Source organism: Salmo trutta, chromosome 30 (genome assembly GCF_901001165.1).
Source record: "Salmo trutta chromosome 30, fSalTru1.1, whole genome shotgun sequence".
NCBI lineage: Eukaryota > Metazoa > Chordata > Actinopteri > Salmoniformes > Salmonidae > Salmo > Salmo trutta.
Window position 1 is genome coordinate 17,887,402 of NC_042986.1, and position 13,394 is coordinate 17,900,795.

Below are 13,394 nucleotides of genomic sequence, written 5' to 3' on the forward strand. Positions count from 1 at the left end.
GTTAAAGATCTTTGCAATTGACTAAGACTAATTCACCAACCCTGAATGACACGAGACAGAATATAGCCATCTCCATCCCCTGACAGAAAACAGATTGTGATTGGTACTGTGATCTCAATAGGATCTTTGCATGACTCTGAGCTATGAGGATGGCCATTCAAAGAGGTATGGTTCATGCGTTTAGGGTATAACATATAGCTAACTATTGTTGACGACAGCGATCATCTGTAATATTAACATCTGAGCTAATATTACACATAGAAATGAGTATAATAGAACAGTATAATGATGGTGACAAGGAAATGTACTGTAACAAAGGGATGTTTAATGATTTCTTTGGACAATGAAATGTACATGTCCGTAGTTGATGTATTACAAATAAGCAAAATAATTATCCTGGTACTGCATCAGCTACTATCCCAGTTCTTCTAATTCTCTCTATTCTTTGACATTATGAGCTAAAAATACAAAACTGACTGTGGATCAGATCAGCACATTGGGGGCAGCCATGTGACAAAGGTGTTGACCATATTGGGGGGAGAGCCAGCTCTTCAAGGGGACAAGTCGTACTGAGATCCTGATTTTGCAGATGATCCATTTCTAAATTCCAAATCAATCCCTCACATAGGTTTATGCATAACGTCACATTATCTTTGATCAGAGGTTATTTGCTTCGGTTAGACTGGGTGGAATTTCTTGCACCATATTGCTTTATTTATTTTTATTTAACTAGGCAAGTCAGTTAAGAACAAATTCTTATTTACAATGACGGCCTACAACCTGTCCAATAGTTTCAGATCTACAGGAGTACCTTGGTTAGGGGCTTGATTTGGAATTCAGAGAATGAGTGGAACGTTAAGATTCATTTGCGAAAATTAACTTTCACGTTACGAGAAATGCAAAGCTGAAAGCTCATTTACATGCATGTTATAGTCCTGCGATAGTGGGAATAAGCCTGTTTTTCAGTGATGTTGAAATGTTTCTCTTGAAAAGGCATTTAATTCCACACCATCTCAGTACAATGGTCAATCCTGTGCAGCACCATCAACTCTCCAAACCCAGAAAAATACCAATAACCATTGTGGCACAGGTCAAACATAAATTCAAAACAGGTCACATGAAATGTCTCATACAAAATAAAAATGCTTAAAAATAATGTACCCTAGTCCCTGAATCTCCTCAATGTGCATTTTTCTGTATACAGGAATGAAGTGCCAAGCTGCCAGACACTAATATGACTACAATAATTCAGCTGGAGCATAGTCTGAAACACATCAACAAAACAGGAATAGTACTTGACTAGACACCAATACTTTGATTTGGACCTTTTGAATGCACAGATGGGTGATACTTATGCAAATACATTTCTTTATAATATATGGTATGTATTCATTCTTTTGGATCATTAATCATTTCAGACAGTTTGAGTTAAGGCTTTGACCAATCAAGTAGTGGTTATTAATGGGGTATGATGAGCAAAGTGCTGTTATGGTTTGACTGTGTTAAGTGACTGAGCGCTCACCCTGAGAAAACTCCACCCAGTCAGAAAACAACCCCTAGTCTAAGAATTAGACTGGAGGAAGCAGTATCGTGGAAGCTCCTCACAGCACATTGCATGACTAGGTACACTCATTACATATCGTTTGGCTATTACCTATCGCTTCAGATCTGAAGAAAAAAAAAACGGAACGTTTAGAGGCTAGGGGTTGTTCTTTTGGACTGGACATCAGAATCATTTTTACGTTGCCATCTCAAATGTCCCATTTTACTTATATTAGTTGTACACTTATACACTTGCAGAGCTCTGGCCTATGCAGGTGAAAATAAATCAGTCATTGTAATCAGGGAAGACATGGAGCTTATAGTCGATTCCCCTTTCTGATTCAAATTGGAGCGATGCTGCTTGGAGTCCTTGTAAAGGAGGTTGAATGGGAAACTGGGAATGTAATAAATAGAGATACACATGGTCCCCTGCACCAAATAAGTAGCCAGAATAAACAGAAGGGCTTGATCTGGGGTAAACAGTTGGAGTGGAAGGTGCAGTCATCAAGTTATTTTCAATGTATTTTACATTCCTACTGTAGCCCACATCAACTGGCCATAGTAATCTCTCTTCTTCCCTAAAAGGGCATATAAGACTTAAAACATGAGTCTGCACAGACACTGACAGACAGCACAGTGTGTATTTATGAGTGAGAGTTAATGATGGCATCACGTGCAAATATCATCATGACAGTACATGTACCTGTTCTATAAAAAAAATAACTTAGTACTGAACACTGGACCTTGTCTAACAATCTGGTAAAGAACATTAAAAAAAAAGACCCATCCTACTGATAACTAATAGTATGAGATAGATCTAATGCTACGGTCTTCCTCTGGTCTTCTGACTGTGTTCTACCTCTGTACACAACAACCCCATCGTCTCATATAGATTTCATTCCATACACAGTAAAGCCTACCGTCCACAAGCAATGCAGTGGCAGCCTAATACAAAGTGAGAAGAGGAAGACTGTGTGTGTGGACCGTGAGTGAGTACACCTGTGTGTATCCTGAGTGTGGTGGTACGTAGCTCGTAAACGAGAGAGCCCAGCCCAGCTCGCAGACTCAGAAGCAGTGAGGGGGTGAGAAGAGAGTACACTTCTGGGATACCGAGATTCTTCAGCTCACAAGGATGTCCTTTTATCCAAGATACTTGCACATTTAAGACAGTCTTGATATATTTTAGGAGAAAACAATACTTAATATAATATTAATAACAATAGTACTAAATGTCTGTTCAGGTCTCTGTCTCCATGGCAGCCAGGAAGGAAAAAGTTTTGCATTGTTCTGCATTTTTTGAGGTCCTGTGCTCTCCTCCTATCGGACGCTGCGCTGCAATTAGGGGATCGACCTCTGCACCCCTGGGTGTTTCTCTACTGTGTTTGAGGCTGTTCCTTCATGGGGAGTAAGGTGTGTGTGTGTGGCTGTTCCTTAATGGGGGGGGAGCAGGGTGCCAATGGTGGTACATTCTCAGAGGCGTGTCTGGGCCTCGGGGACGTAGATCTCAATGCTGTCTGAGCTTTCCGTGGCAGAGTTCTGTCGTACGGACGCCGCACGTTTAGCCGCCATCAGGCGTTTCCTGGCCTCCTGCCGCTGCTTGTCCACCGCCGAATCTATGCTCCGGTCCTTCCCAGGGCTCAGCTTGGGCTTGGATGTCTTCTTTGGCACAACGGGGGGTGCAGGCTTCTTCTCTTCCTGACGATGAGAGAGAGACTAGGATGAAGAGATGTTGCAAAGCAAACCCATTAAGAATATCTGTTAGGATGTAAACAGGATCTATTGAGGTGATATGTGGTGTGATTCCAATACCTTCTTCTCCGGCAGCTGCCAGTTGTTGGCCTTGAGTTGCCAGAGCTCATCAAACTTGACACTGATGTCCTCTACAGAGAGCTGCAGCAGGTCCCAGAACCCCGCCAGGTCCTGAGCTGTGGGCTGAGGGTTGGCATTCACATTCTAACAGACAGGAAGAAGGACAGCGCAGGTTTAAAATGTGAAGGGCTGATTGGCTTGTCTAGACACAGTGACATTACATAACAGGAGGAGAAATGTACCGCTTGTGTAGTGTGGCTAGATGGCACCTGTACTTTCCATAATCATTGTATGTGCGTATCATTTGTAAAAATATATATTTTGAGTACAAGGAAAATGGTATGGTGTCTTGCAAGCACATGTGGGCTAGGCACCAGTAGGTGTATGACAAATAAATAATATAAAATGAATCATAACATTATTCACTTTCAGGAAGATTTAGCACCAATGAGTAATTTGTTACAGAGATGGGTGTGTTGCCTCATTGCCTAGCAGAAAAATGCCGCCCTTTGGTATGCATGTATTGTGACACCAGGAAGAGCTCTTAAAATCAACATCTGCATGCCGACACTCAAAACAGCGTATTGAAATGTGCCAGATTAGGGATTTTGAAGGGTTAGTGCCACTCACAAGGTTCTCGTCACAGAGTCCTCTGAACTGCTGGAACTTCTGGGCTATGAGGAGTTGGGCACTGCCCACTGCACTGCGGACCGTGCCCATCACTACACAGATAACAACCAGTCAGCCATCACAACTTCAACAACATGCAGGTAGTTAAACATTATTCAAATGGGCACAGACACCAATATTTAGTGAATTCATCTAGTTAGGAGGATAAGGAAAAAGCTGTTAAAATGGTATGGTTATGTGACCTTCATTTGACATGAATCCTGGTCCTCAGCTACCATTTGCATTACAGTGTGGAATTTACATTGCTGGTGACACACTTCATCCTTTTTTAAAGGACCTTATACACTGTTAAACTTCAGTCTTAACATTGCATAGTAAAGTAAGTCTATACAGTACAGGTCCAGTGAGAAAAGAGCTGATGAACAATCTGATGTGGGAGTCAATCGTGTTCATTACACAATCATTAAATCCCTGCAATACAGGTGGAGGAATATTATCTGCCTGCCTGAGACAGATCATAGGAAGATCAAAGAGATTCAATTCATGTCTACAGTAGCTCTAGAATGCTGAAGGGAAGCTCCGATCCACTAGATAATGAGCAGCGTTAGCTGCTAACCATTAGCATGTCCTGCCCTGGCATCTCCAATCGCTAACAGCAGCTGATAAGGACTGTCTGTTGTCTTAGGGTTTCAGAGACGAGGAGGACATATTTTCAATGCCAAATCCACGTTAGAGAACTGATAGATTCTCTCTAATTTCCTTTAGTCAAATACTGCTATTGAACTGATTTGGTCTACTGTATACAGTGCGTATGATTGACTGTCTCTTACTCTCCGAAAGCCCCTGTATTCCTATCAGAGTGAGTATAGTATGTCTCGTATACATTTAGCTAGTTAGAGTGAGTATGGTGTACGGTGTGTCTCGTACCCTCCTCTGAGATGTCCTTGTCTTTGGTCTCCTGCTCCATCTGTTGACACCAGCCTTCCATGCGTGCCGTCTCAGCCTGTAGAAGTTTGAGAAACCAGTTGCCGTCCCGGAGGCAGGTGCTGGGTGCGGCCGCATCTCCCTGCGCACTGCCGTTTCCACTAACCAAGCTAGGGTCCGGAGGGGGCAGGAAGGAGGGATCCAAGGTCGGGTCCAGGCTCTCTGGGAGGGAGGCGGATGCTCTAGCCGGGAAAGAGGGATGTTTAGGGGGCTGCCGCACCACCGCACACTCCTTACCGTTGGAAGCAGCGGGGTCGGGGTCTAGCGGCTGGCTGTGGCAGTGGACTGTACTGTTGTTTTCTGAGGTAGGGGCGTCTTGTTTAGATTCTTGAGGCTCTGTCTCTGTCTCCTGTCTGGAGGCCATGCTGCTGGCCCGGCTGAGTCTGGACGGACACACACGGATTAGTATTGGTGCAGGTCGGAGATCATTCACTGTGGATGTAGAAAAGGTCGACCTTGGGGCCTGACGACCAACACATCACTGCGCCACCTCTGTCCGCACGGTGTTCCAGAGAATACTGGAACACTGAGGGCTTGATTCTACTAGATCTGCACTAACCGACATTGGCATAGTGGTTGTTTTGCCGGTGTCTGAGGTGGAACTATATTCCTATGTAGCCTACACTTTCTGCTTCTGAACTTCTTACTGGACATGGCTTTGTGACAATGATCACAAGAGCAGCTGCTTGTCAATTTGACAGCTCCAATGCAGTTACACCTCCGACAACGCCAGAACATTAGCCATGCGGGTGCCGGCTATCGCCTGTTAATGCTTGATGTCATTGAATCTAGGTCTCAGTCACACACGCACACAATTTAACAGGCTGTTCCTCTGTATCCCAAATAAATAGACCACGGACAGTTATGAAGCCAATACCTAGCTAGGTCAGACTTCCTCTCCCAATGACAGGCATACACAGTAAGCCATCATTATGAAGTGGAGTTTGACTGACAGGTATAGGACATGAGGGGCGGCAGGTAGCCTAGTGGTTAGAGCGTTGGGCCAGTAACCGAAAGGTTGCTGGATCGAATCCCCGAGCTGACAAGGTAAAAATCTGTCGTTCTGCCCCTGAACAAGGCAGTTAACCCACTGTTCCCCGGTAGGCCGTCATTAAAAATATGAATTTGTTCTTAACTGACTTGCCTAGTTAAATAAACTAAATAAAACTGAGAGGAGCTGAAAGCACATTGCCGTCTCTTTGCCTTTCCAGTAAATGCAGAAATGGCAAGACGTGTGAGAAAATGCGAGAGATGGATGAGGGCAGAGAGAGAGTGATCGAGAGAAGACAAGAAAAGGCAGATGTATTACAGCTTTAAGGGATAGGGAGAAGAACATTAGGGAGAAGAGTCATTTAGTAGACACTCTTATCCAGAGCGACTTACATGTGATTATGGGGAATTACTCTGCACTAGGCTGTTAAAATGGCCAGTTCTTCACAGCCCTCTGCCTCCTCCACTGTGGCCAAAATAGGAGAAACAGGCCATCAATCAGAAAGAAAGACGCTACACTAATGCTGCCAGCGCTAGCTCGCTAAGTGACCTTGGCAACTGCCTGGAGCAAACAGGCTGAAACCATGCCAGGAGGGAGGGATGGCAGGAGGAGGGATGGAGGAAACAGGGATTGCAGAGGGTGTGGATGGATGGATGAGTAATGGCTGATACAGCAGGAGATGCAAATAAATGTGTAGCAGCTAAATGTAGAGATTATGCGGGAAATGTAACTGAAAAAAGTCAAGGTCTCCAATTTGAAAATGATAAATGACTTACCTAAGTGGCTCTTAACAGCTGATTGAGATAATAGCTAAACAGCAACAATCTTGTGTTGATAAGGATTTGACTTACGGCCTGCCGTTCTCCACCTGCACTCCAATAGACTGGAACTTGGTCGAGGGAGGCGGTTGATCCTCTCTCTGGATTGGCTGAACGCAATCCACCTACAAGTCAACCATTACAATGAATGAGTCATTCTACACATCCTCTGTGTAGCAGCACATTACAGTAAGTCAGACATTGAAACCGAACACCCAGGTCTTGCCAATTTAGAAAATTGATTCGTGGGCTCACCTGGATGCCGATAGATGAAAGCTTCCTTTTGGTTGGAACAGGCTCTGGTAGGGTCAGGGACTGGTCTGGGGTGAGGCTGGGGCCTGGGTTTAGAGTGTCATTCTGGGGCTGGACCTGGGGCAAAGACTGGGTGGTGGAGGAGGGTGGTGGGTGGGAGTCCCTCGGGGCAGGGACAGGGGCGGCGACGGGGGCTGGGGGCTTTGAGCCCTTGGCCAGGCTGCCTGTACGCAGGCTGCAGAGGCTGTCGGAAGAGTTGCTGCTGCGTCCTGATTGGCTGTTGGCTTCGCTGCGGTGGTCCTGTTGGTCCAGGTATGTGTCCTGGGCCGACTCAGTGCTGCTCTGCACCGTCACAGAGATGTAGGGCTTGGAGGTGGTGCGCGGAGGGACCGGCGGGGGAGCCTTCTTACAGGAGCTGCTTACACACGTCGGCAGTGCTGGGAAGAGAAGGGACAGAAGGACCATTATGTGAAACCTGAACCAGGACAAAGCAGGAAGTTCCAGTAGTGCCAACTGAGCCACCACACCAGCTGCATGGAGCTGTAAAAGAAAGGCGTCCTGAGTAGAGGGTTATCGCTGAAGTCAAACCACTGCAAAAAGAGCAGCACGCTCAAAGGTAAAACATTTTTTGTTTAAAACTGTCCCAATTTTCCTAAACATATTTTCCTATGCCTAATACACACACACCCCTCCATGTTTCCTGTCATCCTGCTGTTTCAGTTCCATTGACGTCAGTCTATACCTATGGGAGTCCCTTACCTGCCTAGCTACCAAATCATGTTAATTCTCATGGGACTATAGACGGGGTGGTTGTTTAGCAACAAAACTGACAACTGCGCAACTATGGGGCAAAACAGACGGGGTTGGCTTAGGATTGTTGACTACCTGTAAACCATATTTTTTCTCAAAATGATTATTGAAAACAAATACATTTGAACAATGAGAATTTAGGGCTGGGCGGTAAAACTATTTTACTACACTGAACAAAAAGTAGAACGCAACATGTAACAACCCATAAGATTTTACTGACAAATCAGTCAATTGAAATATATTCATTTGGCCCTAAATCTATGGATTTCACATTACTGCGCAGGGGCGCAGCCATAGGTGGGCCTGTGAGGGCATAGGCCCACCCACTTGGGAGCAAAGCCCACCCACTGGGGAGCCAGGCCGGGCCAATCAGAATGAGTTTTTCCCCCACAAAAGGCCTTTATTACAGACAGAAACACTTCTCAGCACCCCGCCCTCCCCCTTCTGACGATCCCACAGGTGAAGAAGCCAGGTGTGGAGGTCCAGGGATGGCATGGTTACGCGTGGTCTGCGGTTGTGAGGCCGGTTGGACGAATGGCCAAATTCTCTAAAACGACATTGGAGGTGGCTTAAGGTACTGAATTGAACATTCGATTCTCTGGAAACACGGGTTTGAGCGCTCCTACAGTTTTGCTTCGGTACCGCAGTTTAATTGACGCCCGACTCAGAAAGAAAAATGTTCATGGATGGCCACAGAGAAGTCAAATTTGAAAATTCCTAATAAGACACTTTAGTCAACACCTTTACGCAGTAAATTACCGTGAAAACAACGGGCGGGGCCTCCCGGGTGGCGCAGTGGTCTAAGGCACTGCATCGCAGTGCTAGCTGTGCCACCAGAGATTCTGGGTTCGAGCCCAGGCTCTGCCGCAGCCGACCGTGAGGCGGCGCACAATTGGCCCAGCGTCGTCTGGGTTAGGGAGGGTTTGGCCGGCAGGGATATCCTTGTCTCATCGCGCACTAGCGACTCCTATGGCGGGCCGGGCGCAGTGCAACCTGACCAGGTCGCTAGGTGTACGGTGTTTCCGCCGATACATTGGTGCGGCTGGCTTCCGGGTTGGATGTGCGTTGTGTCAAGAAGCAGTGCGGCTAGGTTGGGTTGTGTTTCGGCGGACGCATGGCTCTCGACCTTCGCCTCTCCCGAGTCCGTATGGGAGTTGCTGCGATGAGACAAGACAGTAGACACTACCAAATGGATACCACAAAATTAGGAGAACAGGGGGTAAAAAAATAAAAAATGGCGGACATCTTGGACATCTCCATTTCTTATTATACCTCAGTGGTTATCACCCTTGTGTGACAACCACACACTAGCAGTTACTGTTTTCTTACTGAAACCATAATGTCTTTTACACTGTTATTCAATACAACTTTTATTGGCTATATATTTCTGCAAAATGGCCTGCGCTGATGACTGAAAACATTTGCCACACTGGTTTTAGTCACACTTATTCTAATTTAGCTAGCTAACAATCTCATCATGAATGCAAGCCCATGGCCTGAATGATAGATTGCTTTTTGCAGATGGCATATTTAGGAAAACTGACTAAATAAGTCCACTAATAGGCCCAGACTAGCTGTGTTCTTTTTGTAACAAGGACGAGTGTTCACTATGGCACCAGTCCAGTATTGCACTTAAGTAGCACAGATAGCAAGCTTGGCTAACTATCTTGCTGGCAAGATGGCGCCTAACTACAGTGCCTTGCAAAAGTATTCAGCCCGCTTGGTGTTTTTCCTATTTTGTTGCATTACAACCTGTAATTTAAATGATTTTTTTATTTGGATTTCATGTAATGGACATACATAAAATAGTCCAAATTGATGAAGTGAAATGAAAAAAATGACTTGTTTCAGAAAATAAATAAAAATTAAAAACGGAAAAGTGGTGAGTGCATATGTATTCAACCCCTTTGCTATGAAGCCCCTAAATAAGATCTGGTGCAACCAATTACCTTCAGAAGTCACATAATTAAATGAAGTACACCTGTGTGCAATCTAAGTGTCACATGATCTCAGTATATATATATATATATATATACATACATACACACACACACCTGTTCTGAAAGGCCACAGAGTCTGCAACACCACTAAGCAAGGGGCACCACCAAGCAAGCGGCACCATGAAGACCAAGGAGCTCTCCAAACAGGTCAGGAACAAAGTTGTGGAGAAGTACAGATGAGGGTTGGGTTATAAAAAAATATCCGAAACTTTGAACATCCCACAGAGCACCATTAAAAAAATTGAACGAATATGGCACTACAACAAACCTGCCAAGAGAGGGCCGCCCACCAAAACTCACAGACCAGGCAAGGAGGGCATTAATCAGAGAGGCAACAAAGAGACCAAAGATAGCTGCACAGCTCCACAGCGGAGATTGGAGTATCTGTCAATAGGACCACTTTAAGCCGTACACTCCACAGAGCTGGGCTATACGGAAGAGTGGCCATTGCTTAAAGAAAGAAATAAGCAAACACGTTTGGTGTTCGCCAAAAGGCATGTGGGAGACTCCCCAAACATATGGAAGAAGGTACTCTGGTCAGATGAGACTAAAATTGAGCTTTTTGGCCATCAACGAAAATCCTGTCTGGCACAAACCCAACACCTCTCATCACCCCGAGAATCCCATCCACACAGTGAAGCATGGTGGTGGCAGCATCATGCTGTGGGGATGTTTTCCATTGGCAGGGACTTGGAAACTGGTCAGAATTGAAGGATGGCGCTAAATATAGGGGCATTCTTGAGGTGGCTCTACAAAGTATTGACTTGGGGGGGGGGCGAATAGTTAGGCATGCTCAAGTTCAGTTTTTTTGTCTTATTTCTTGTTTGTTTCACAAGAAAAAATATTTTGCATCTTCAAAGTGGTAGGCATGTTGTGTAAATCAAATGATACAAACTCCCCCAAAAATCAATTTTAATTCCATGTTGTAAGGCAACAAAATGCTAAAGGGGTGAATACTTTTTCAAGGCACTGTACATAGCTGGCTAGCTATTTAAACAGCTGCCAATTAATTAGGGCCGATTTCAAGTTTTCATAATCGGTAAACAGCATTTTTGGACACCGATTATGGCCGATTACATTGCAATCCACGAGGAAACTGCGTGCCAGGCTGACCACCTATTACGTGAGTGCAGCAAGGAGCCAAGGTAAGTTCCAAGCTAGCATCAAACTTACCTTATAAAAAAACAATCAATCTTCACATAATCACTAGTTAACTACACATGGTTGATGATATTACTAGGTTAACTAGCTTGTTCTTCATTGCATATAAATTAACAGCCACTGCGTTGATTATCATCGAATCACAGCCCACTTCAACTTCGCCAAACGGGTAATGATTTAACAGAAGCGCATTGCTGAAAAAAGCACAATCTTTGCACGACTGTACCTAACCATAAACATCAATGCCTTTCTTAAAATCAATACAGAAGTAAATATTTTTAAACCTGCATATTTAGTGAAGAAATTCATGTTAGCAGGCAAAATATTAACTAGGGAAATTGTGTCACTTCTCTTGCGTTCAGTGCAAGCAGAGTCAGGGTATATGCAACAGTTTGGGCCGCCTGGTTCGTTGTGAACTAATTTGCCAGAATTTTACATAATTATGACATAACATTGAAGGTTGTGCAATGTAACAGCAATATTTAGACTTAGGGATGCCACCCGTTAGATAAAATACGGAACGGTTCCGTATTTCACTGAAAGAATAAACATTTTGTTTTCGAAATGATAGTTTCCGGATTTGACCATATTAATGACCAAAGGCTTGTATTTCTGTGTTTATTATATTATAATTAAGTCTATGATTTGATATTTGATAGAGCAGACTGACTGAGTGGTGGTAGGCAGCAGCGGGCTCATAAGCATTCATTCAAACAGTACTTTCCTGCGTTTGCTAGCAGCCCTTAGCAATGCTTGATCACAGCGCTGTTTTTGACTTCAAGCCTATCAACTCCTGAGATTAGGCTGGCAATACTAAAGTGCCTATTAGAACAGCCAATAGTCAAAGGTATATGAAATACAAATGGTATAATAACTACAAACTAAAACTTCTTAACTGGGAATATTGAAGAACTGGGAATATTGAACCACCAGCTTTCATATGTTCTGGGCAAGGAACTTAAACGTTAGCTTTTTTACATGGCACATATTGCACTTTTACTTTTTTCTCCAACACTGTGTTTTGCATTATTTAAACCAAATTGAGCATGTTTCATTATTTATTTGAGACTAAATAGATTTATGTATTATATTTATTTAAAATAAGTGTTCATTCAGTATTGTGTTAATTGTCATTATTACAAATATATATACAGTTGAAGTCAGAAGTTTACATACACATTAGCCAAATAGATTTAAACTTAGTTTCACAATTCCTGACATTTCATCCTAGTGATAATTCCATGTCTTAGTTCAGTTAGGATCACCACTGTATTTTAAGAATGTGAAATGTCAGAATAATAATAGAGATTATTTATTTCAGCTTTTATTTCTTTCATCACACTCCCAGTGGGTCAGGGGTTTACATACACTCAAGCAGTATTTGGTAGCATTGCCTTTAAATTGTTTAACTTGGGTCAAGCATTTCAGGTAGCCTTCCACAAGCTTCCCACAATGAGTTGGGTGAATTTTGGCCCATTTCTCATGACAGAGCTGATGTAACTGAGTCAGGTTTGTTGGCCTCCTTGCTCACACGCTTTTTCAGTTCTGCCCACACATTTTCTATAGGGTTGACGTCAGGGCTTTGTGATGGCCACTCCAATACCTTGACTTTGTTGTCCTTAAGCCATTTTGCCACAACTTTGGAAGTATGCTTGGGGTCATTGTCCATTTGGAAGACACATTTGCGACCAAACTTTAACTTCCTGACTGATGTCTTGAGATGTTGCTTCAATATATCCACATAATTTTCCTCCCTCATGATGCTATTTTTTGATGTGCACCAGTCCCTCCTGCAGCAAAGCACCCCCACAACATGATACTGTCACCCCCGTGCTTCACGGTTGAGATGGTGTTCTTCGGGCTTGCAAGCCTCCCCCTTTTTCCTCCAAACATAACGATGGTCATTATGGCCAAACAGTTCTATATTTGTTTCATCAGACCAGAGGACATTTCTCCAAAAAGTACGATCTTTGTCCCCATGTTCAGTTGCAAACCATAGTCTGGCTTTTTTTGGCGGTTTTGGAGCAGTGGCTCCTTCCTTGCTGAGTGGCCTTTCAGGTTATGTCGATATAGGACTCGTTTTACTGTGGATATAGATACTTTTGTACCTGTTTCCTCCAACATCTTCACAAGGTCTTTTGCTGTTGTTCTGGGATTGATTTGCACTTTTCGCACCAAAGTACGTTCACCTCTAGGAGACAGAACGCATCTCCTTCCTGAGCGGTATGACAGCTGCGTGGTCCCATGGTGTTTATACTTGCATACTATTGTTTGTACAGATGAACGTGAACTTGTGGAAGTCTACAATTTATTTTCTGAGGTCTTGTCCGATTTCTTTTGATGTTAAGCAAATAGGCACTGAGTTTGAAGGTAGGCCTTGAAATACATCCACAGGTA

At 43.9% G+C, this 13,394-nt stretch overlaps 1 protein-coding gene across 5 annotated transcripts in view; it reads right to left on the reverse strand.

The window, feature by feature from the left end:
- Positions 1 to 305: 305 nt before the first annotated feature.
- LOC115168151 (disks large-associated protein 4-like) overlaps positions 306 to 13,394 on the reverse strand; it is a 151,251-nt gene continuing 138,162 nt past the window's right edge. For 3 of the 5 annotated variants that reach the window (XM_029723145.1, XM_029723146.1, XM_029723144.1), the window contains 6 exons: positions 7,030 to 7,463; positions 6,808 to 6,899; positions 4,909 to 5,348; positions 3,982 to 4,073; positions 3,352 to 3,495; positions 306 to 3,255 (listed from right to left, as the gene is read on the reverse strand). In XM_029723145.1, coding sequence (XP_029579005.1) covers positions 3,013 to 3,255; positions 3,352 to 3,495; positions 3,982 to 4,073; positions 4,909 to 5,348; positions 6,808 to 6,899; positions 7,030 to 7,463 — 1,445 coding nt within the window. In that variant the 3' untranslated portion in view covers positions 306 to 3,012. The remainder of the gene's footprint in view (positions 3,256 to 3,351; positions 3,496 to 3,981; positions 4,074 to 4,908; positions 5,349 to 6,807; positions 6,900 to 7,029; positions 7,464 to 13,394) is intronic. The other 2 variants (XM_029723148.1, XM_029723147.1) reach the window with 2 other exon arrangements.